This window comes from Sceloporus occidentalis, unplaced genomic scaffold (genome assembly GCF_023333645.1).
Source record: "Sceloporus occidentalis isolate IW3139 unplaced genomic scaffold, rSceOcc1.0.p SCAF_1, whole genome shotgun sequence".
Lineage (NCBI taxonomy): Eukaryota > Metazoa > Chordata > Lepidosauria > Squamata > Phrynosomatidae > Sceloporus > Sceloporus occidentalis.
Window position 1 is genome coordinate 105,207,392 of NW_028316981.1, and position 23,771 is coordinate 105,231,162.

At 42.5% G+C, this 23,771-nt stretch overlaps 1 protein-coding gene across 8 annotated transcripts in view; it reads left to right on the forward strand.

Moving 5' to 3' along the window:
- LOC149321921 (uncharacterized) overlaps positions 1 to 23,771 on the forward strand; it is a 174,801-nt gene that overhangs the window by 48,399 nt on the left and 102,631 nt on the right. For 7 of the 8 annotated variants that reach the window (XR_016281860.1, XM_089531403.1, XM_089531422.1 and 4 more), the window contains exons 16-21: positions 3,478 to 3,621; positions 6,130 to 6,293; positions 8,059 to 8,171; positions 11,950 to 12,071; positions 16,372 to 16,587; positions 17,556 to 17,699. Coding sequence is in view for 7 of the 8 variants with exons in the window: in XM_089531403.1 (XP_089387529.1) it covers positions 3,478 to 3,621; positions 6,130 to 6,293; positions 8,059 to 8,171; positions 11,950 to 12,071; positions 16,372 to 16,587; positions 17,556 to 17,699 (903 nt within the window). In the remaining variant the exon portion in view is untranslated. The remainder of the gene's footprint in view (positions 1 to 3,477; positions 3,622 to 6,129; positions 6,294 to 8,058; positions 8,172 to 11,949; positions 12,072 to 16,371; positions 16,588 to 17,555; positions 17,700 to 23,771) is intronic. The other variant, XM_089531412.1, reaches the window with a different exon arrangement.

Consider the following 23,771-nt stretch of genomic DNA (forward strand, 5'->3'; position numbering starts at 1 on the left):
TGTTTCTTCTTTTAGCTCAATGTCTAGTAATACCTTATAGATTTTCGATATTATTATTATTATTATTATTATTATTATTATTATTATTAACCTTTATTTATAAAGCGCTGTAAATTTACACAGCGCTGTACATACAATCTTTTTAATTGGACGGTTCCCTGCCCTCAGGCTTACAATCTAACAAGACACGACACAAAAGGAGAAGGGAGTGGTGGTGGGGAAGGGACCTCTCTAGTAGCATAATACATATAAAGTACATGGCAATACAGGAAATGATTCAATAAAACAGGCAACAAAAGAACATCAAATAGCAAGTGACAGTTATGCAATGCCTGGGAACGCTTCCCTGAACAGGATGGTCTTCAACTCCGTTTTGAAGCTGGTTAAAGAAGTGATGGCTCTTGTTCGGGGGGGAAGAAGGTTCCAGGAGTGAGGGGCAGCGAGTGAAAAGGGGAGAATCCGAGATGGGGCAGAGGAAATCCTGGGCTGTGACAGCAGACCTTGACTACCAGAGCGGAGGGCCCAAGTGGGAAGGTGAGGAGAAAGAAGGTCTGATAAGTAAGGAGGGGCCAGCCCATGGAGGGCTTTAAACATCGACAGCAGGAGCTTATACTGAATGCGGAAAGGGAGGGGGAGCCAGTGAAGGGATGCCAACACAGGAGAGATGTGGTCAGAGCGGTGGGCGGATGTGATAATGTGTGCAGCTGAATGCTGGACAGAAATTAAAGGACGGAGGTGAGAAAGAGGAAGCCCAGCCAGGAGGATGTTATAGTAATCAAGTCATGAGACCACTAGGGCATGGAGCAGGATCTTGGCAGTGGAGGCGGAGAGATATGGTCGGATTTTGGCAATATTGTATAGAAAGAATCTATAAGCCTCGGCTGTGGTCTGGATCTGAGGGATACACGACAGAGAAGAATCAAAGATAAAACCAAGACTGTGGGTTTGCTGGACTGGTTGAATAGAAGTGTTGCACACAGAGACAGAAAAGGAGTGTTGAAGGGTGGACTTAGGAGGAAAGACCAGAAGCTCCGTCTTGGACATGTTGAGCTTCAAACGCCGATGGCGCATCCACTGCAAGACAGCTGTGAGGCAAGACGAGACTTGCTGTTCAAGCCTTGGAGAAAGGTCAGGGGTGGAAAGATGCAACTGGGTGTCATCGGCATACAGATGGTAGGAAAAACCAAAAGAGCTATTGAGTTTACCTAAGGACAGTGTGTAGAGAGAAAACAGAAGGGGACCCAGAACAGAGCCCTGGGGAACTCCAACAGATAAGGGAACAGAGGACGAAGTCTGACCGCCTGCAACCACTGCAAAAGATTGGCCTGACAAATAAGATCTAAACCAGTCGAGAACAGAGTCTGAGAACCAAAGGTCAGAGAGTATGTCAACTAGGAGACAGTGATCAACGGTGTCAAAGGCTGCAGACAGATCAAGGATGAGAACAGAGTAAAGGCCATTAGCCTTGGCCCGTAAAAGGTCATTCGAGATCTTAGTGAGAGCTGTCTCTGTAGAATGCCTTGGGCGGAAACCAGACTGAAAGGGATCAAGGTTGGAGTTGGCTTCAAGAAACTCAAGACAGCGAGAATAAACAACCCGCTCCAAAACTTTAGAAAGAAAGGGAAGAAGAGAAATCGGACGATAGCTAGACAAAGAGGAGGGTTCAAGAGAAGTTTTTTTCAGAATTGGGGAAATGAGAGCATGTTTGAAGTCCGACAGGAAGGAGCCTGTAGAGAGAGAGAGATTGAAGATATGGAGAAGCGAGGGCAGAAAAGAGGGAGCTATAGAAATTAGAAGACGGGTAGGAATTAGATCAAGGGAACAGGTTGCAGGTTTGGAAGATTTCAGAAGTGTAGAGAGTTCATCCAAAGAAGCAGGAGGAAACACAGAAATTTTTTTAAGCGAGGGCAATAGAAGATTGTGAGCAGAAGAAGAATCGGGAGGGACTATCTCAGAGCGAATAGTGGTAATCTTAGAGATGAAATAGTTAGCAAAGTCATTAGGAGAGAATGATGAAGAGACAGCAGGAGAGGGAGGTTTAAGCAAACTGTTGAAGGTGGAGAACAAACGCTGTGCGCGCCTCTCATTGGTGGAGATCAATGATTTGTAATAATTCTGTTTTGCCATAGACAGGGCACATGAGAAGGACGAAAGAACAAATTTGTAATGGATAAAATCAGCCCACTGTTTGGACTTTCTCCAAAGACGTTCGGCCGCTCTGGAGCAGGACCGGAGAAACTTAATGAGGGGGGTAAGCCAGGGCTGAGGCCTAGTCTTGGAGGAAGAAGTGCGTACAGAGAGACGGGCAAAGCAGTCAAGAGTTGAGGAGAGAGTGGAGTTAAATAAAGACATTGCTGAATCAGCAGAATCCCCGAGATTTAGGGAAGAGAGAGATGAATCCAGGGTCTGATCAAGATGGTTAGAGTCAACAGATTGAAGATCACGAAAATAGCGTTGAACAGTGTGATGAGGAGGTGGAGTATAAGATATCATATGCTTTTCACCCCTGGATAGAATTTTCTCTATTTTCTTTATTTCAATTTCAGTTCCAGAGATCACTAGAAGCTTACTGACATTCTATAGTGTTTCAGTATATCTATCTGCCCAGTAAATAGTACATCCAGTATATAGTATTTCAACATATACATTGAAGATAGGTGTGGGCACATAGCTTAAATACTTCAAAAAAGTACCAAAATAGTGACTCAAAACCACGTTTGAATTTATCGTCCATCAAGTTGTTGATAACATGATTCTCAGCTGGTAAGAGAGAAAATGATTTTCCTTTGAGATATTTCCAGGCTATTTAAAAGGGAGGAGGTTAGTTTTGAAACTGAGTGAGTAAAGGAGTCCCTGTAGTGAGAGAAAGGCAGGATATAAGTGAAATAAATAAATATATATATAAAGAAAGAAAGGATGATGGGGGGAAAGCTGATAGAGGATCTACAGTTTTCCAAGCGAAGGGAGTTCAAAACAGATGAAAGAGAATACTTCCATGATTTATGACAGGCTTTCTGGATCAATTATGTTATTTAAAAATCTTCTGAGATTCACAAGCAAAAGAGTGTATTTAGAATTAAAGATTCTACTGAGGCATTCAAGCACTGAATGAAGCTCACAGTTCATCCACATAAGATCTATCCCTAATTACTACTAGCTTTCTTCTTTTCAGAAGCATCATAAGTTAGGTATTTGGAGGAGGGTGTTATTGTTGCCTTTGTTAAGAAATTGGAAGCTGTTTGATTTCCTTGCTACCAAATGCTTATTGCTCAGAGATCTGCCAGTAGATCCAGATTTACTTTTTGTTCACTGCAACAGTAGTGTGCCCATATCAAAGGTACTATGATGGTCATATATAGGATTTAAATATGGAAAAGAAAGCTTTTCTGCTGTAAAATTGTGGTCCATATTATCTACTTATATTGTCTAAGGTTTTTTTTGGATAACGAGAATTGATTTGAATTCACTGAACTGTAGGTTGTTCACCAGGACGTCATGGACATCTGTGTAGTGAACAATGCCCAATGTGCAGAGATAATCTACGTTGTAATATGTTGACTGGCTTCTGTGATGAGAAAGCAACATGTGTGGACCAGACATCTATAGAAAGTTGTTCAAGAAGTAAGTTTTTAAAAAATACTACAGAATTTAATTAGAAGATATTGCTGGTTTTATTCTGTGGTTGAAATGGCTGTTGACAGTGTGCCTAAATGCTTCACAGTATAATAAAAAACAAAAACAAAATATTGTTGATTTAGGCTCTGTACAGACCAGGCTGAAAAGCCAGCCTGGGGGTGGAGTCAGGGTGTCACATACTGATGACACATGCCCTGACTCCACCCCCAGGGCACCATGATGCCGTGCACAGCTCCACATGGTGCGCAGTGTCATGACACTCCTCCAGTGCTGCATCCATATGATGCAGCACCAAAGAAGCGCCATATAGCCATGCTGCATCAGCTATGGCACCCTTTCAAGGGCGCAAAAAGGAGCCACCTTTTGTGGCTCCTCTTTGCGCCCTAGAAAGGCCGGATCAGGGCCGCAGTGTGAGGTTGTCGTGGCTCCGATCTGGCTAGGAAAAGGGTGGTCTGTCGAGCCCCGTAGAGTACTTAAAATGAGTCTAATTCCAAGTCTGAAGAGTCAGTTATTGCATTTTTAAAGCAAGAGGTTATCCAATGTATATAGAAATTCTGAATGTAGTCTTTATAGAGTGAGCGTTTGATTTGTAGAAAATAAGCTCCCTGAAGATTGTAAGAGTCTGAGAGTAATTAGTGAGTTTCCACTCTCATGTTGGCATCTTTGGAACTTATGGCAGAAAGATGTTAGGAATATTTGAGCAGAAGATTGTTCATTCTGCAAATGAATCAGGATGCAATTAAACTTCTGAAACCTGTTTGAGGAAGATAGCATTTTCTTGAATTTGGAAACCCAGTCCCTACCACTCCCACCACATGCCAGCTTATATTGATATGCAAAAGGAACAGCTTACATTTGGGAGCCAAGACCAGAATGTCAAATATTTGTTCTAGTATAAGGGTGAGCAACGAAAGAGTATTTTTGTATGCGCACACAAACACACACACATCAGTATTGCTGAGTTTAGACACCAATCCAGGAAAACCTATTTCAAACAAACGTCTCCTCTTTGTTTCAATGGCTTTTTCTGGTTTGCCACCATGTTTACCTTTAGTGGGACATTAAAGAGGAACAGTACTTGGGGGGGGGGGGACTTACTCATTTGCAAGACACACAAGAATGAGTGATGTCTGAGCAAAAAGGAGGGGTTGCTGCCTGAACAAAATAAAGGCTACAAAGAGATAGATGTCTCTAAGACAGGATCTAGATTTTAGATGATTTTTGACATCTTTGATTTATGAAGAAGCCAGGGAAGCTTCAAAAGTTTGCATGATGTATAGTGTGCATTTTGGTTGGCTAAGAAAGGTACTGCTCTTTTGTGATTTTTTTAAAAAAAAAATTCTATGTGTTGTCTGTGTGTCTGAACATCCTTTAAAACTCATGGGCCCCATTTACCACCTCAGTGCATTTGTAGGATTTATTTTTTGCTGGCTGTGCTGAAATGTGCATCCACCTTGGTTAAATGATATATCTCTTCAGGTTCTGTATTCTCTGTTAAGCATAAATGTTATGAACTGGGAAGAAAAGGATTTACAGGATTATTTTGCAAAGACTATTATGTGAATAGGGCATGGTTAGACTCATCCTATTGAGATGCTTTAAGGTTAATTTTGTTTCAAATGATATAAATGGATATAAGTGGATATAGTGGATATAAGTGGATACAGTTAGGTCAGTAATTAGGGACCCCTGGTGGCACAGTGATTAAATGCTGGTACTGAAGCCACAAGGTTGTGAGTTTCATCTCAGGTAGGGCTCCAAGGTCAACTCAGCCTTCTATCTTTTTGTAGGTTGGTAAAATGAACACCCAGCTTGTTGGGGGCAGTTGGCTTACAGATTGTAAATCGCTTAGAGAGTGCTGAGTTCACTGATAAGAGGTATAGAAATATAAATGCTAAATACTAAAATGCTAAATACAGTTGTTCAGGGGCAATCCACATGTAAAAAGATAACCCACAGTTAAAATCATTCTTCCCATCAGTGCATTCAACTAGTACACATGAACAGTTTTTTAAAATGGCTGAATTTTCTACCCTGCTTTCATCTAGGATTTTCTCAGTTTCCCCCAAGAATAGTTGTTAGCCTTTCTATTATAGTCGGACCTTGGTATCCACAGAAGATCCATTCTGCCCCCCCCCCCCCCGCAGATACAAAAAAACCATGAGACCTCAAGTCCCGTTCTTCCTAATGGCAGCACAACATGTGCACACCCACTAGCACGGCTGTATGCATGCACCGCCATTGGGCACAATGGGGCTTGCTGTCCTCAGATGATTAAATCCGTTAATGGCAAGGCCGCAGATAAAGAGGCTACATTGTATTTCATTCTTTCTATCACATTTATTCTGTAGATTTTTTTTGTGCATAGAAGATTAATTTGGAAGAAAATGAGGCTTTGTGTTTGGATATGAAAATGTATGTCATTAATTGACATTAATGATACTTTATTTGAACATTAGTGTATAGTACTTATTGAACATTTATTTTTTAAAGGCACTGTCAGTGAAAGATGCCCAGATATGAAAAAATGGCGCTACTGGAACAAGCATTGTTACTATTTTTCAAGTAAACTTGGCAGAAATTGGCAAGAGGCAAATTCTTCTTGCAGTCGGTTTAGAGCAGCTGAACTTCTGTGGTTTGTCGAAGAAGATGATTTGGTATAATGATTGCTTTCCCTTCACTTTTGGCAACTGTTGTTAGTTTAACTGACTAGTACTTACAGAATCTGAGCACCTGTGCAGGTGTATTACATTGCGAAGTTTGCACAAGTCTTTGCACAAACACCATAGGTATTATACTGTATAAGTAATGCTTTTATATTGCACTTAGTGTGTGCATTTGTTCCAATATTCATAGTATCAAGATTTTTTGTAAGAATGTAGAGACCTTCTGTTTCATTTTGAAAAAGTAAGACCTGACAGTGTTTGTCCATACTAGCCAATGTACTGATCTGTGTGGTGGATAAAGAGATACATGTTATCTTCCTCACATATAAGGGAATGTGTGATCTGGTTGATCAATGTGAAGATTTGATTCATACATTCACTTCAACAACCTCATGTCCCATTTTGAAAGGGAATAGATTCATGTATAACATCTGTACATCTGTGAACCAAAATGTAGAATGCCTTAGAAGTCATGCCTTAGTAGTCAAGATATAAGAGCCTGGACAGATCAGATTATGTACAGATCAGAACTGCAAACAGAAGCTTTCTAATGATGCAAATCCAAGACACTACACAACTATAATCAGAAGTATACAGTCTCTGGATTGTGCTGAGGACCAGACTACCTATATTGAGTTATCCTCTGTACTGCCCTGAAGTAAGAGTAACATGATCTTTAGAACCTTTATGTTGGATCTTGGCTCCACTCAAAACATTTTTCTACCTGTATTTGACTGCAACAGATCCAATTTTTTATGGTTGCTTAGGTGGGATACAGACCGCCCAAAAAGGGTGGTCTGCCGCCTCCCTGGTTTGTTGCGCAAGGGAGCTGTGGCGGACAAACCGTGCAGCTCCCTTGCACAGCAAAAAGAACCCGCAAAAAGTGGGTTCTTTCTGTGGTGCCGTTATGATGTGGCGTCACAAAGGCGCCAGGATGTGTGGATGCTACATGTCCGTCACGTCAAAATGGCGGCGCCCATATGTACATATGGGCGCCGCCATTTTGACACCCTCGTCACGTGCGAGGGGCGAGTTGCGTCTGGAAGCGCTGCCCCTCGCACGTCACGACAGCGCCCGTAGGACCCGTCTATCCAGCGCCTTAGACATTCATAGGCTGTAGCTGATCAAAGAAAGTTAAGGTCCAAGGCTGGGCCTTTTGGCCTGTGGTTAAATTCACAAAGGCCTGTTACAGACAGCCAAAATAAAGCTACTTCGAGTCACAGTGGAGGTATGGTGTTTCAATGATGCATGCGTCCTAAGAGTCCAGAAGTCGCACCAAAACCACACTCCAGCCCTAAGGACTGGAGCGTGGCTTTGGTGTGGCTTCTGGACTCTTAGGACGCATGCATCATTGAAACACACTACCTCCACTGTGACTCGAAGCAGCTTTATTTTGGCTGTCTGTAACAGGCCAAAGTCTTTTTTTCCCATTAACAAATGTGCTGAGTCAGAAGGATGAATCCTTATATAAATCACTCTGGATAACATTTCCTGAAGCCTGCCCAAATTATGATCTATGCTTTTTGTTGCTATTAGTTATAGGGTTGAACAACTATAAGGTTAGCATTATAAGGCAGCCCAACAAATGTTCTGGCACCAGAGTCATTTGGGACATTTGATGTTTACCACATGATTTAGCACATTTCATGTTTAGTACATGGTTCCCTTCCCAGTAATTGCAATAACATGCACATCTTTTTAAATAAATGCAGCCTTCTTATTTCTGTTTTGTGTTTAATCTTGTTTTCAATGGTAGAAGTGGATAACAATGTTTTTCAAAGACCCAATATGGTTAGGACTGCAAGACATGGACCGTGATGACATCTGGACTTGGTCTCATGGAGACACTGCAGCAAGTGCATTGGCATGGTATGTATAATGGTAGCCTAGATTTCCTGAAGCATCTGAACCAATCCATAAAACCTGGCACTTGAAGCAGATTTTTGCCTTGAATTTATTCATATATTTCATATGTGTAAATAGCTATGGGAAAGTTCAGCAAGGACTATTTGGAACTATTACGATGCATATTACACTTGATATTAGTATGACCAATGCTTCTAAAAGCACTGAGACCAATTCAGAAAAAGTCACGGAGAGGTAGATGTTGTGAAGCAAGTTGTACAAGTATCTGGAAGCTCTCCTAACCTCCACTGCTCTGTTTAGGTCCTGTAAATTCAGGTCTGTGACCTCTTTCCACTGTTCTCTACCTTTCCAACATTTATTGTCTTTTCTCAAATTGATCATTTTGGCTTCCAGGGAAGAGATCAGGCTTCATCTGTTCAAGGACCCAATTATTTATCATTTTGGCCATCTATGGTATCCTTAGCACTCTTCTCCAGCACCACATCTCAAATGAGTTGATATTCTTCCTATCCAGTTTTTTCCACTGTCCAGTTCTCACATCCATACAGTGGCATCACTAGGGACTGCAGGGTGATGCATGTCAGGGATGATGGGAGTTGTAGCTCTTCACCTCTGGCTCGAACTCACCACCTTGTTGCGCACCGACGCTGACCAGTTTTGGCCAGTGGATAAAGCTTTGCTCTAAAGCAGCAGAGTTACAGAGAATAGGCTGAAGACCCTGACAAACTCTCCAAGCCTTCTCACTCTTGCTTCCACAGAAGTCTTCCCACTTCTTCAGGATCCAGCTGGCTCTTGTATCTTCACCCAAGACACCAGACAACTCAGTAGTCTTATATAAAAGATCTACTTTATTCTACTATATACACAGCTCCAAACTATCCAACACAACTCCTAACTACTACCCACACAACACACTGGGATTCATAGTCATTATTATAGTCAAAGCAAGGTACCACCTACTGTGGCCTGTTTCCACCCAGTAGGCGTGTACATCATTCCCATTGGTTCTCTTAGTTCTATCCAGATTTGATGATTTCATCATCTCAGCCTTGACCACTTAACAATTCTCAGGTGTTTCCAACTATCCACTTTACATTTCTTGTCCTTGGCACTCAGGACTTGTTAATTGTATTACCTTATACACCTGTGTGGTTGCTACTTGCTTCTGCTGAGTCACCCTGACTCACACATACATGTTTTATTTCAATCACTGTATGTCCCATGTTGCTTTTTCCTTAACAATGCAGACCACAGCGGGTGTCACCCCAGAAGAGGGGTGACACCTGGCTAAGTGCACCCTTCTCCTTGTCGCACGTCATTTTAATCATGAGAAAGGTAGCACCCAGAAGGGAGGGAAGGTGCCTGGAGCACTCCCATCCCTGTCTGGCACCAGTTTACTCATGAGTAAATTTGATTTCCCAACAGCCAATCCTGGTTCAGGCTGGCTGTGGGAGGAGTGGCTCAATGGGGAGGAGTCAGTAAGAAGCTAGCTTTGAGAAATGACAGTCAGTGAGTTGAGAGGGAGATAAGGGGAGATTAGATTTAGTTGAGGTTTTAGTGCAGAGTTCTGTTAAAGGAGGAAGGAGTTAATAGGAAGAAGAACTTAATTAAAGGCAGAAAGGGACAGTTGTAAGTTTAGAGAGTTAAGAGTGATAAGCAGCTGAATAGAGAAATACTTGTAACTGATGATTTATTGTCACTATTGTAATATACCATCTACAAAATTATACTAAATGGGCAATATTCTTACTACGTGTTTGTAAATGAAGTTGAGTTTGTTTGTTTCAAGATAAGCTTTAAACTGAATGATTTAATAACAATAAAAGTACAAGAAACATGCTCCCGGACAGATTTAAAGGTTATAGAAGAAGGGCACCGAGGGACCCTAACCTCTAAACATTTATGGAAGCTGTGTCGGGTGAAAGTTGGGCTAGCGTCATTCACAAGGAGCCTTCGGATGTTTCTGAAGTAAAAAGGTGGCCTCAAAGCATTGCCAGGAAGACCTTGTGACATAATTGGTGCTAAGTAGTGGGATCAAGAGATCCAGTGTGGATCAAGAGATCCAGTTTAGAGATAGATAGATTCAGTGTGGAATCTACTGATTCAGTGAAAGAGTTCAGAGATTCAATTGAGAGTGTGTGTGAGTTAGAGTAATCCCTGAGGTATTGCTTGAGGATAAAGTAGGGGATTGCTTAGAAGCTGATAGTACTGTAGTAAAGAGTTGCAGAAGTGTTTAGGAACAGTCCCTGAGGTAAAAGTGTTGGTGTAGTAGGGGACTGAAGTGACATGGCTTGGGCGACTCTCATTTTAGTGTTTAGTTGTATATCTTTGCACTTTAGGATCTTGTCTAGTTCTTTCATAGGTGCCCTTCCCATTCCTAGCCTTCTCCTTATCTCTTGACTGCAGTCTCCATTCTGATCAATGTCTGATCCAAGGTATGGGAAGTTTTTAATTGTTTTGATTTCTTCATTATCTAGGTTGAATTTATGTGTATCATCTGTAGTCATTATTTTTGGTTTTAATTGTTGCTTTGCAATTGTCACAAGCTTAAAAAGCAGGATCGTCACAAAAGGACATCATCATCATCATCATCATCATATTTATTTGTATCCCACTCCTTTCCCAGGACTGGGACTCAAAGCGGCTTCACAACATTTAAAAACAATACAATTAAAAACATAGAAAAGTGATACATTAGAACAGAATTAAATTGTTAGAATATTAAAATAGATTACAAAAATACAGTTAAAAAGATAAAATTTTAAAACACTTAAAATGATACAACACCCTAGTCTTTAGTGGAAGGCCAACAAGGAGTGAGCCATTCTGATCTCCCTGGGCAGGAAGTTCCAGAGTCTAGGGGCAGCTACTGAGAAGGTGCTCTCTCGTGTCCCCACCAAGCTTGCTTGTGATGGTGGTGGGACAGAGAGAAGGGCCTCTTCAGAGGCTCTCAGGGCCCGGGCTGGTTCATACCGGGAGATACGGTCTGCCAAATATCGTGGACCTGAGCCGTGTAGGCCTTTATAAGTGATAACCAGCACTTTGAATTGTGCCCGGAAACAAACTGGGAGCCGGTGGAGCTGTAAGTAGTAACAGTAAGTAAATAGTTACAGTAGTAGGGTAGATCCTTTTGGCTTTGGTTGTATCCATGTATAATTTGGGATAGTGGAAAAATTCAAACGTTTCACATCTGAGAGCTGTTAGCAGACTCTTCTTCACTTTCACACCAATCAGTATGTTGCCCAAATGCTAGGCCTGCTCAGACAATAATCTAAAGCATTGTTCCCCAGTGTGATACCCTCAAAATATGATGGATTACAGTGCCCATTATTCTTTTTGTGTTTGACTACAACTCCTATTATTCACTGTTAACATTTCTTAAATATAAGCAGAGATTGTGTTTGAACCTCAAATGCCAAACCATACTTGAAACTTCAGAATGTTCAGTGGCTCTCCCTAGGGAATAAACTTAATTATTTGTGGACAAATTTTAATTTTAAAATAGAGTCAAGGATCTATAAAAACTCTTCCTTTTTTTTTTTTTTTTGACAGAATAATCTTTTTCCACATACGTATTGCAGTTTTGAGTCATAATCCATGATTACTAAAATGTCATTCTCTCTAGTTTTCAGTATATTACTTCGATTTTATATCAAGGAGAGCCAGCTTAGTATCGTGGTTTGAGTGTTGGACTATGACTGTGCAGACCAGGGTTCAAAGAACATGGCCATATACAAACGTTTAACTCTCTCTTATTAACTCTCTTAATTTATCTCGTCAGGATGAATCTCCCCGTGGGACGCAGGTGGCGAAGATGTACTGATATGACAAACACAGGTGTTATCAATAAAATTTCCTGTAAAGAAGAGAGAAGTTGGGTGTGCAAAAAACTAGCTGAACGAGGTTTGATATAATAATAAATAATAATTTATTACATTCATTCAAAGTCTGCCTAACAGCAGTAAAGCAAAATAACTTCATACATGTTGCAGATGCACTCAGCTTTTACATTCACACTCTCTTAGCTTTTAGATTTAATGAGTGCGCACATATAGATTCCACTGCTGGTACATGCATTTGAAATTGCATGAGTGAGAACAGGGGAGGTGCATTGCTTTCTGTTGTTTATGGGAAGTGCAACTATACAGTTTCACCTACAGATTCAACAGCTACATAGAGTTAAATGTGGAACTGTCAATAGCAGAGAGTGAGGCTGCCCACTTGCACTTGCAAGGAGGTAGAGCTGCTGGGAAATAAGGAGGCTGAAGAATGGAAGCAGCAGTGGTTCCAAGAACGAATGCTAGAACCACCACATCCACTGCCTCATTTCACATCTTCCTGTCTTTTATTCTGTGTTCAGGAGATTGTGGAATTTTGGCCATCACAGAAAAGCAAGAGTGGAAGTAGCTGCAACCTTTAGTTGCAGCTTAATTTACCGTGACTGACTGCAAACAATAAAAGCAAGAAACATTGGGGGGGGGGGGGCGAGGGAGATAAGAGGAACATTTTAAACACTCATTGAGAAAAGAATAATACAAAGGGTTAACATGGCTGATTGGTGGCTTTTGAGCATATGGCATCAAGTCACTGTCACATTGTGTCCATTCACTACAGTTCAAACTCAGGGTTGTTGTTTTGACATTTATGGAAATCTTTTCAGGTTCTTGACCCTTATAGGTGCTGTGATCACCTTGACTGCTCCCCAGACTGAGACCATCACTTGATATTCAAGATATAAGAAACTTTCTTGGTATAGACAAATGCTGCTCAGGTGGTCTGGGGTGGGATTATTGCTGCTGTCTCCTGCTTAAGGAGTTTTTCACACAGCTAAAAAAGAAAACCTGACTTACCTTTCCTGGTTTGAATCTTCTTCCAGGATGCAGCTGGGTATTATCACTTTGTTGCCAAAGCTGCCTACTGTCTAAAACCTGCCTAAATCCTGACTGCCAGCTGCACCCAGCTGGCCTATTTGCAAAGTCAGGAGCTTTGAAAAACTCTTTACTCTGTGCTTTATTATATGGCTGCATCAGCAATCCTTTAAAACTGAGGGCCCATTCACACTACATTTTAACCTGGATTAGGATTCGATCCTTGCACGTGAAGTTCATATTCACCCCGAATCCCCCACAAGCGAATCAGAGGCTTGCACACCCGTTCTGTGGCAAATGCCCCTTAGAGCGGGTTAAAAGAAATCAGGGCAAATAGCATTTATTTTGGGAAACCCCAGGTTCTGCTGAATATGAACTTGCCCCCGATCATGATTGGGTCAAGTTCAGGGAGGGATTTAGGTCAGAGGGCGGGCAAAGGGCAGGGCATTCCCTCCCCTCTCCTGCCGGCTTTTTGCAAGCCGCTTTTTCCCTTTTTTGTTGTTGTTGTATGAAAGATTATGTGCATCCTGCGGCTCTTCCTTCTTCTTCCCTACCTTGCCCCCTCCTTTTATTCCCCCTCCTGACGCTGCTTGCCCTCCTTTTTTCCTCCTCCTCTTCCTCTTCTCCACTCTTCCTCATTCTCCTTCTCCCTCCTCTTCCTCTGCCAATGCCACCTCCCGTGGGCTCTTTCTCCTTTTCCTCCTCCTGACCTCCTTTTTCTCCTGCTCTTCTCCCTTCTCTTTCTTTTCCTGTTCCTCTTCTTCCTCCTCTCCCCACTTCCTCCGCACCTGCAGCCAAGGAAGAGCAGAGCAGAGGAGGAGGAGGAGAAGGAGGAGGAATGCACAGGAGGCGGGGTGGGCTGGGAGAGACGCCCGGGAGCCAAGGACCCTTGGCCCCCAAGGCAGGCAGGCAGGCAGGCAGGCAGGCAGGCAGGCGAGCGTCTGCAGTGAGGGAAGGAGTGGGGGGGGGGGAGAAGGAGGAAGGGAAGGAAGGAAAAAGGGAGGGAAGGTGGGACAAGGGAGAGAAGACGAAAGGAGGGAGAGAAAGAGAGAGGGAAGGAGAACACGGAAAGAGGGAGAGAGAAGGAAGGAGGGAGGGATAAGCAGCGAGAAAGGGAGTGAAGGGGGGGGGGCAGAAACCGAATCTGCCCAGTTCCTTCCAGTGCAAAAGTACCAGTGGGAATGGGGCCTGAGTAGGAAGGCAGTACCTACTTGTGTCTGCACACCAAGGTTTGGGATACCAACACTGTCTAGCCTAACTCTAAAAAGTCCTGAACATAGCTGTGTGCAAACACACAGTATCTAAGGCCTGCGTGTATTAGGGTTAGAAAGGGGCATCACTTCCTGATGCCCCTAACCCTAATACGAGTGGAGCGTGCAGAAAATGGCGGCGCCCGTTCCACACGGGTGCCGCCATCTTGATGTAGCGGACGCATTGTGTCTGCACATCGCGCGGTGCAAATGAAGCCGCGAGTGCGCCATTGGCACCTCGTGACATAAGCGTGCCGCAACAAGAAGCGCCATTTGAGGGCTTCTTTTTGCAGCGCAGAGGAGCCACGTGGTTTGGACACTGGGGTTCCTCCGCACTGCAAATGACAGTGGCGGCAGACCTCCCATTTTGAGCGGTCTGTAACGCGCCTATGTCTCATTGCACTTGAAGACACACAGAAGTAACCTGATTTTTCTTTAGCTGACTTCATATAAGCTTCATATTCACACTATGCCTAGTTTTTGTGGCACAAAAATGGATTTTGTTCCAAGAATGGAGTGAAAAAAAGGGATGATATATACCCATGATGGCGTGCCACGGGTGGCACGTGGCGCGGTTTCGCCAGGCACGGGGGGCAAGGGAGAAGGCGGAACGGGAACGTGCCTGTTCCGCCTCCCTGCCATTTTCGGGCATCCCGCTGTCTCTCTGAGCCAGTGGGAAGCCAGAAAATGGCGCCTGGGAGGAGGAGACAGAGGCGCGTGCGCGTCTGTCTCCTCCTCCCAGCCCTCTTCCCTCCCGGCTTGCCTTGGCTTGCCGGGAAAGGGCTCTGCAGAGCCCTTTCCCGGCTAGTGAAGGCCGAGGAGGAGGCAGCTGGGACGCGTGCCCAGCCGCCTCCTCCTCCTCCCAGCTTGGGAGGAAGCCTCGGCCTGCTCTCAGGCCGGGAAAGAGCGCGGGGGCTGCCTGGCATTGCAGCGATCGCCATGGTGCCAAGTTGCCTCCTTCTCCTCCCGGCTTGGGAGGAAGCCTCGTCCTGCTCCCAGGCCGGGAAAGAGCGCGGGGGCCGCCTGGCATCGCGGTGATCACCGCGGTGCCAAGGGGCCTCCTCCTCCCGGCTTGGGAGGAAGTCTCGGCCTGCTCCCAGGCCGGGTAAGAGCGCGGGGGCCGCCTGGCATCGCGGCAATTGCCGCGGTGCCAAGCGGCCTCCTTCTCCTCCCGGCTTGGGAGGAAGCCTCGGCCTGCTCCCAGGCCGGGAAAGAGCGGGGGGCCGCCTGGCATCGCAGCGATCGCCGCAGTGCCAAGCGGCCTCCTCCTCCCGGCTTTCCTTGGCTCGCCGGGAAAGGGCTCCGTGGAGCCCTTTCCCAGCGAGCGAAGGCCGAGGAGGAGGCGGCTGGGACACGTCCCAGCCGCCTCCTCCTCCCGGCGAGCAAAGGAAGGGTGAGGGCCCTTTTGCCGGCCTCTGACGGCCCCAGGAGGGACCCTCAGGGGCCAGAAAATGCCAGGGGAGGAGCCAGAGGCTCCATCCCTCTGAAAAGGGGGTCGAAGCCCCGCCCCTGGAGGGCGGAATCCCGCCCCCTGGAGGGCGGAAGCCCCACCCCAGCACCCACCCCCCATCCTGGGGGTAGAAGCCCCGCCCCGGCACGCGACCTCAAAAAGGTTCGCCATCACTGATATATACTATCACACTAATACATTTTAAGAGCAACAAAACTTCCATGGTTTACAACCAGTTAAAACTGTAGCTGAGAAAGGCTAAAAAAATCTAAGGATGATTTTCAAGATCTCAATCTCTTTGAGACTGAAATTGAATCTTGTAGGGCGTCTTTTTGGCATTGAATCATTCTCAGAAAAGACCCAGTCAGTTGTAATTAAGAAGTTTTCATTATGAATTGATTTACTAAACCAGATTACATTGTCTAATATGAGCTGCATTTAGGTTCTCATTCCCAACTAAAAACTGAATTGAAGGAACATAATAATAAAAATAGGATTGCCCACATGGTGTGACTAGGATCAACCTGCTGGGTCACAGCTTATGAGCATGTAGTATTAATTTTGTGGCCTTCATGTATATCAAAACACAGATTTGAACATACCTCAGTATATATTTTTTCTCTCCTCTCCCACAGACCTTGATGTATATACAGGCTTTTGGGATTCAGTAGTGATATCAGAAAAAAAAGCTTTATCAGCAAATTATACTCACAATACAGCAAGGGATGAGTGCATTAAACAGGCATCTGCATGTCATGGCTATGGATTATGGCAAAATGGCTATTTCCTACTAAATGGTCCTGTATTAGTTGGTGGAGGCTTTGGTCCAAGCGTAACATTTTTAAAATCAGGTAGTCATTACTGTCTGAGTTCTTTCTCAAATCTAGTATTATTAAACGAATAATGTCTCTCATCATGTATTTCAAGTATTAAAATGAACTTCTATAGTTTATTCTAACATGCTGAAACTTTAAGTAACTTCAGTGTGCTAAGTCTAATATATAAATTGCAATCTAATTCCTGTTCCATATTGAAGATTTCAAAATTCCTGGCAGCTTATTTTAAAATAGCCAGTTTCTTTCTGTAAGTCTTTGTGTATCCATACCAGCAAACAAGAATGGATACAGTGTTTTATGCAGCAAGCACAATAAATTTTCTTTTCTCTTAATTTCATTCCTCAAACCTCACTTGTATAATGGCTGATTTAAATGTTCCTTTCTTCCAGGTTGACTGTCACCCTTTAATACCATTTTTATTTAAAATAACAGCACAAAACTGTAGGGAACACATGTGTTTCAACATTTTTGGTGCATTATCTTCTTTGTATGTTTTAAAATCTGTTTTCTCAAAAAACTGAAAAACAGTTTTGTTTTGTTTGATGGAAATTGGGGCAATGGAACTCTGATCGTAAAACTAGCCAATAAGAATTGTGTACTGCCACTTTTAATAATAGCAGAACCTTATTCTCCTAAATTGGAAGATGTCAAAAACATGAGCATCTAGTCAAAACAGGGTTAATGTGATTCCATGACAGTCTCTACCATTCCAATTCTGTTTTTCTGCACCCTTGGCCTACTACAGGTCTTTTACCATGAGTGTTTGATTTGTCAGCGCTAGGAGACTGATGAGTTAGGAATTTACCAATTTGAGTCTCAGTTCTTCCACAAATCTACTAGGTGTACTTGGGCAACCTACTCCTCCAGTTTCATATGTATGTGAGGATACTATTCATGTATCCTATAGAGTTGTTGTACAGGATAATATATGTGAAATTTTATGGAATGCTACAGAATTTCTAATAATTGTTATTATTTGAAAGCCTGTGATTATGGATATTATGGCTCAGAGTGTGAATCTGGTTGCCCACGCTGTCATTGGGACAAACCATGCCATCCCATAACTGGAACATGTGAAGGTCCTGTTGTTTGTGCTGCACCCCAGGATGTGGGTAGATGTTCTCTTGGTAAGTTTCTTTTCTTTTCTCTTTCTTGCTTGTAATTTGCATGTAGACATTCTCTTATGGTATATCGCTGTGCCCTCTGTGATGAAGTATACTGTAACCTGTTTCAGAGAATGACTGTGAAGATAATGTGGGATTGTGCTGGTGAAGAAACAGGAACACTGGGCTTCTGGATAGTGCAACAATTATAATAAATTTGTATTAGCAAATCACTATGTTTTTCAGTATATTTCATTCTGATGTTGGTGTCACCTTACAAATCTGGAGCCAAATTTGGAATACTGAATAGTGGAGAATACCTCCTGTGGGAAGGAAGCCAGCTGGTGCAGTAGGATTCTTGTGCCACACTTTGTGATTTGATTCTGTAACAATATTTGGGATTTATGTTAGCAGAGTGGCTGTAAAACAGGATATTTGTCAAATAAAGATAAAAGAAAAACTTAACATTTATTTGCTCAGGGCATGCACCAAAGATAGGACAGTGGGGAAAAGGGAACCTAGGTTTGGTAAGAGGAAGCTATATGAGTGCTACTGTACTGGTAGCCTCCGTGGAATCCCACATGTGTGGTGGAGATGACACAGGGGTGAATCTAGTGCACCCAAAGGCACCACTGGCATAACTTAACAGTGTTGCAGAAAAGACAGAGAGGACCAGCTGGGAGTAAATAAATAAAAAATGTAATATAATAAATAATATAATATAAATAAATAAATAAAGGTAGAGCTATGCCAGAACATCACACTAAAAGCACAGAGGCTTGCTGTGCTAACAAGGAACTGCTTGCATAAGGAGGTCTCAGAGACCTTTTTATGCAAGGCTGTCAAACATACATTCACTAGGGCATCCAACAGTTATACCACTAGTTTGTTCTAACAGGATTCTGTTCTTAGGCTTTATGTAGATAAAGTCTAAGGCCAGAATCCTGTTGGAACAAATTAGTGGTATAGTGGCAATACTGTTGAGTTATGCCAGTGGTGCCTGTGGGTGCAATAGATTCATCCCTGTGCCCAGCTAGAAAGGAGAAAGTAGAACAATCAGCATAACTATGACTTAGAAAAATGATTTTACCTTGACAGCAGAGATCTTATAATTAATTGTGTAGGAATACCCTGACATTCCCTACACTGGTTTGCTGACCTGGACTGCCTCCTTATACCACTGCTTTATAATTTTATTCATTGGCTAACTTTTGTAGTAGAAAAAGCAGCATGTTTTATCTGAGAGGTCCACATTTCTCTGCTGTAATGATTTGGGCATCAAGGTACCTTCTAGGCTTTAATCTTGGTCTAGTGTTGCATGTACACTGATGCTAACCAGTTTCTGTTAAAGAAGATTAACTTCAGCCCCTTGTTTCCAATGGTTTTAAAGATGGGACTCCTGGTTCCTGGTTCAAATGAACAATGAGGAATGGTATTACGACAGTTGTTGAAAATGAAAAAAAAACTAAGTCTTAAATTGCCAAAATGAGAGCATTTAGTTTTGATAGACTGAAATAAACCCAAAGCATTTAAGCCAAATGTATAACTTTGAACAAATTACTGGAAGACCCCAAAGCCTACTTTCAGAGATGGCAATAGCAAGTACATTTATATATCCCTTATCAGTGAACTAGCACTCCCTAAGTGGTTTACAATGTGTAAGCCAGTTGCCCCCAACAAGCTGAGTACTCATTATACTGACCTATGAAAGGATGGAAGGCTAAGTGGACCTTTGAGCCCTGGCTGAAATCAAACTCACAACCTTGTGGCTGCAGTATTGGCTTTAACCACTGTGTCACCAGATCTCTGCACTATTTTTATTGCAAATACAGAGGACCCTTGTTATATGCTGGGGTTTGGTTCCAAGATACCCCGTAGATAACAAAATCCATGGATGCTCAAGTCCCATTAAATATAATGACATAGCAAAATGGTGTCCCTTATAAAAATTGGAAAATCAAGGTATGATATTTGAAAATTATACTTTTTGGAATATTTTAAGCCGTGCACACTTGAATCAGTGTATAAAAAATCCGTGTATAAGAAGGCCCACTGTACATGGTTTATTGCAAACACTTCTACTCATGGCAACCTTGTGAATGAGAGATTTCCAAGTCATCCTGTCATCAACAGCACTACTCAGGTATTGCAAACTTAGAGCTATGGCGTCCTTGATTGAATCTTTCCATCTATACTGCAGTTCTCTTCTTTCCCTACTGCCTTCTACCTCACTAAACATCATTGTCATTTCCAGTGAATCATGTCTTCTCATGATATGGCCAAAGTATGACAGTCTCAGTTTAATCATCTTGGCTTTGAGTTTGAGGAAGAAGTCAGGCTTGATTTACGCTAGGCTCCATTTATTGGTCTTTTTAGCAGTCCACGGTATCTGTGGAACTCTTCTCTAGCATCATGTTTCAAATGTGTTGATTCTTTTCCAGTCAGCTTTCTTTACTGTCCAACTTTTAAAACCATACATAGAAATTGGAAATACGATGGCATGAACAATCCCAACTTTAGTATTCAGTGATGTAATTTTACACTTCAGGATCTTGTCTAATTCCTTCATAGCTGCCCTTCCAAGTCCTAGTTTTCTTCTGAACTCTTGATTGCAGTCTCCATTTTGATTACGGTATGGAAAATACTGAACTATTTCAGTGTTTTCATTGTTTACTTTAAAGTTATATAAACAATCTATGATCCTTATCTTTTGCTTTCTTCATGTTCAACTTTAACCCCGCCTTTGCACTTTCTTTCTTGATTTTTTAGTAATTGTTCCAAGTCTTTGTTATTTTCTACTAGTAATATGTTGTCATCTGCATATCTTAAATTGTTGATGTTCCTGCCTCCAATGTACATGCCTCTTTTCTCCAAGTTTCTGATTATATATTCAGAGTGCAAGTTAAACAGATAGGGGGATATAATTCAGCCTTGTTTGGCTGCTTGCCAATTGGACACCATTCCATTTCTTCATATTCTGTCTTAACAGTAGCCTCCTGCTCTGATTACAGAAAGCAATCTTGTAGCATCTTTGAGACTAACTGAAAGAAAGAAGCTGGCAGCATGAACCTATGTAGACTTGAACCTACTTCATGAGAAACATGCATCTGTGTGCCTCACTGCATGATGCAGCATGTACATGCGCTGTGCCAAGGAGCACTGAAAAGCCATGGCACCAGCAGCTATGGTGCCCTTTCAACAGCGCAAAAACGAGCCACTTTTTGCAGCTCCTTTTTGTGCCATGGAAAGGCCAGATCGGGGCTGCAGCATGCGGTTGCCGTGGCCCTGATCCGGCTGTACAGCCCCTTAATCTCAAAAGTGCTACAAGAACCCTTTGCATAGTGATTTTCCAGTCTAACATGGCTATGTCTTTGAATTCTGTCCTGAATACAGATTGCACATCAGGACAGTCAAATGTTGTGGCATTCACTTGCTTTATGAGCTTTTTATAATTTATACAAACAAAGGCTTTGCTATATTCTATAAATCACAGGTGAATTTTCTTTTGAAATTCTTTGGTGTACTCTGTTATCCAAAATATATTTTGTAATATGATGCCAAGTGCTTCATCCTTTCCTCAACCCAGCTTGGACCACCAGAATTTACAAAAAATGTAAGAAATAGATTTGATCTATTAAGCATAATTGATAGGGAACCAGAGGAACTATGGTCAGAAGCCAAACACAGAGTCAAGATCAGATCCATGAATGCAACTATTAAATGACTTATGCACAAGGATAAAGAAAACTACTATAATGATCAATGCAGAGAAATAGAAGAGGGGGGGTGAGAAAGAACAAGATGATAACATGGGGAAAGAACATATCCCATTCAAGCAAGATTATGGTAAAAATTCTGCAGCATAGACTCCAAACATATATGAAGAGAAAAATCCCAGAGGTGCAAGCGTGGTTCAGGAAAGGAAGAAGCACTAGGGACCACATTGCAAACATACAATGGATAATGGAGTGCACCAAAGAATTCCAGAAGAAAATCAGCATGTGCTTTATAGACTATAGCAAATCCTTTGACTGCATGCCTCATGAAAAGCCATGGAAAGCTATTTATGAGATATCCCATGAATAGTTTGTTCCCTTTCCATTCCTGGCTCTTCCTGGGATAATGGTTGATTGAATGCAATGTCGTCTGAAAATCTGACACCCAATTGTGGAATTAATCCAGGATTTTGCCTTTTTCTTCCCTCTTTTCCCCCGTGTGATAATAAGAAGTTCTGTTTTGGTGTGTGATCAGTTTCCTGCTGGACACCAGGACAGAAGCTTTCAATGTCTTCTTTTGCCTCTGTTGTTCAATCATAAACTTGGATTATGGTTATATTGATGGGTTTTCTCTTAGGTCTTATTTATATTATTCAGTCAGACTGTCCATTATATCCTTTGACTTCTTTTGCTGCATGTCTTCTTACTACTATTGCCACCCTATTTCTTCTTATATTTTTCATTCCTGAGTAAAATGCTGTGAAATTATCAGATTCAAAATGCCCCATTCCTGTCCACCTTAGCTCACTGAATGCTTATACACAGCCTGATACAACAGGCAAGTCATCTGTGGACTGGAGCTTCCACTAATTGCCCCATCCCTCTATTAGCCAATGTTGGTGCATCTCCATGGGCTTGGCACATGCATATATGAGCTTGAGCTCCTGCAGTTTTTCCCATTTGCAGGGAGAGGGGGTTGAACCAAAGCCTTGTGGGTGGGAAGGGCCCTTTGTACATTTATTTTCATTTTCTACTGTGTCTACCTTCTCCTGATTCTTGTTTCTCACATTCCATGTTCCTGTAATATGTGTTGTACAGCTTCAGACTTTCCTTTCGTCTCTGAGCATGTCAACAGCTGAACTTCCTTTAGGCTTGTGTCTGGTTATATTGTTAGCTACAGCACTACTTGTAGTTATCCTCAGTTGTATCACAGTAGCTGGTAGAATGCCTTCTGACTTGGAAGTTTCATCTTCTGGCACTATCTCTTATTTCATTTTGATTGTCTCATCATTGGGTTTTCATGATAAGCGACATTCCAAATGAGTTTACCATGCTTCCTTCTGCATGTTACTAACAGTGTTAGCAGTGGTGCCACTGCTGTTGTCTCTGAGTGATCCTCTGCCAGTGTAACCTCATGTCACACTGCTTCCCAGTAGCTGTTTGGCACATTTAGTCTGGCTCCTCAGCAAAAGCCTGTCTGATATGGGACATCCTACTAGTAGTACAGCTTTCATCAGCATAGCCTCTTACTAAAGAGAAGCACACAATCCCTTCATCATGGAAAGGTAGTGTCATTGGAGGGTTACAAACACTAGAGAGGACGAAAGTGTTTGAGATTTGTGGCTTTTTCACACAGGTGTCTTAAACTACAATTTAGTTGCAATGGGAATATGCTGTTGTGAGCGCTGCTGTAGATCATCCCTGCCAATTTGTCGTAATTGTACTCCTTTTCTTGGTTTCTATCATCATCATCATCATCATCATCATCATCATCATCATCATCATCATCATCATTTCCAGCTGGGTGTTTGGGATTGAAATAAGATTTGCATTACTGTGACTCAAAGAGATAAGGGAGTTACAGAGGCTTCTGCACACACGTGCGCACGCACACACACACCTTTACTCTCAGAAATATTTCCTGTTCAACAAAAGTTTGAGTTAACAGTTTCTCCAGCATTTCTCTACTAAATAAAGTACATAGGTGTGCCCAAATACAGCAAGGGGAGGTTTCCAAAATTTCCACACGTGGGGAAAACAGTGCATAGCTCCGTGATGAGGTGAAAGTGTGAAATTGCACTACTTTTTTTGAAATTACAGCTCATGATATGAAAAGAGAGAATCTATAATGGCAACAAAGACAAAAAACACTTGGTATCGCAAAAAAGGACTCATGTGAAAAGCTCTTTGCCTACCTTTGTTTTTATTTATTGGTAGATTCCTGCAGGATTTCCCCCCCCCCCCCCCATATATTTAGAACAAATTGGGATATCAATGCAGAATTACATCAAATGAGGAGAAATAGGGAAAGGAGGGTGTTAGAGAACATCCCCCTCCCCATGACTCTCAGCATGCTTACCATCACTTTCACTTAGTAGGC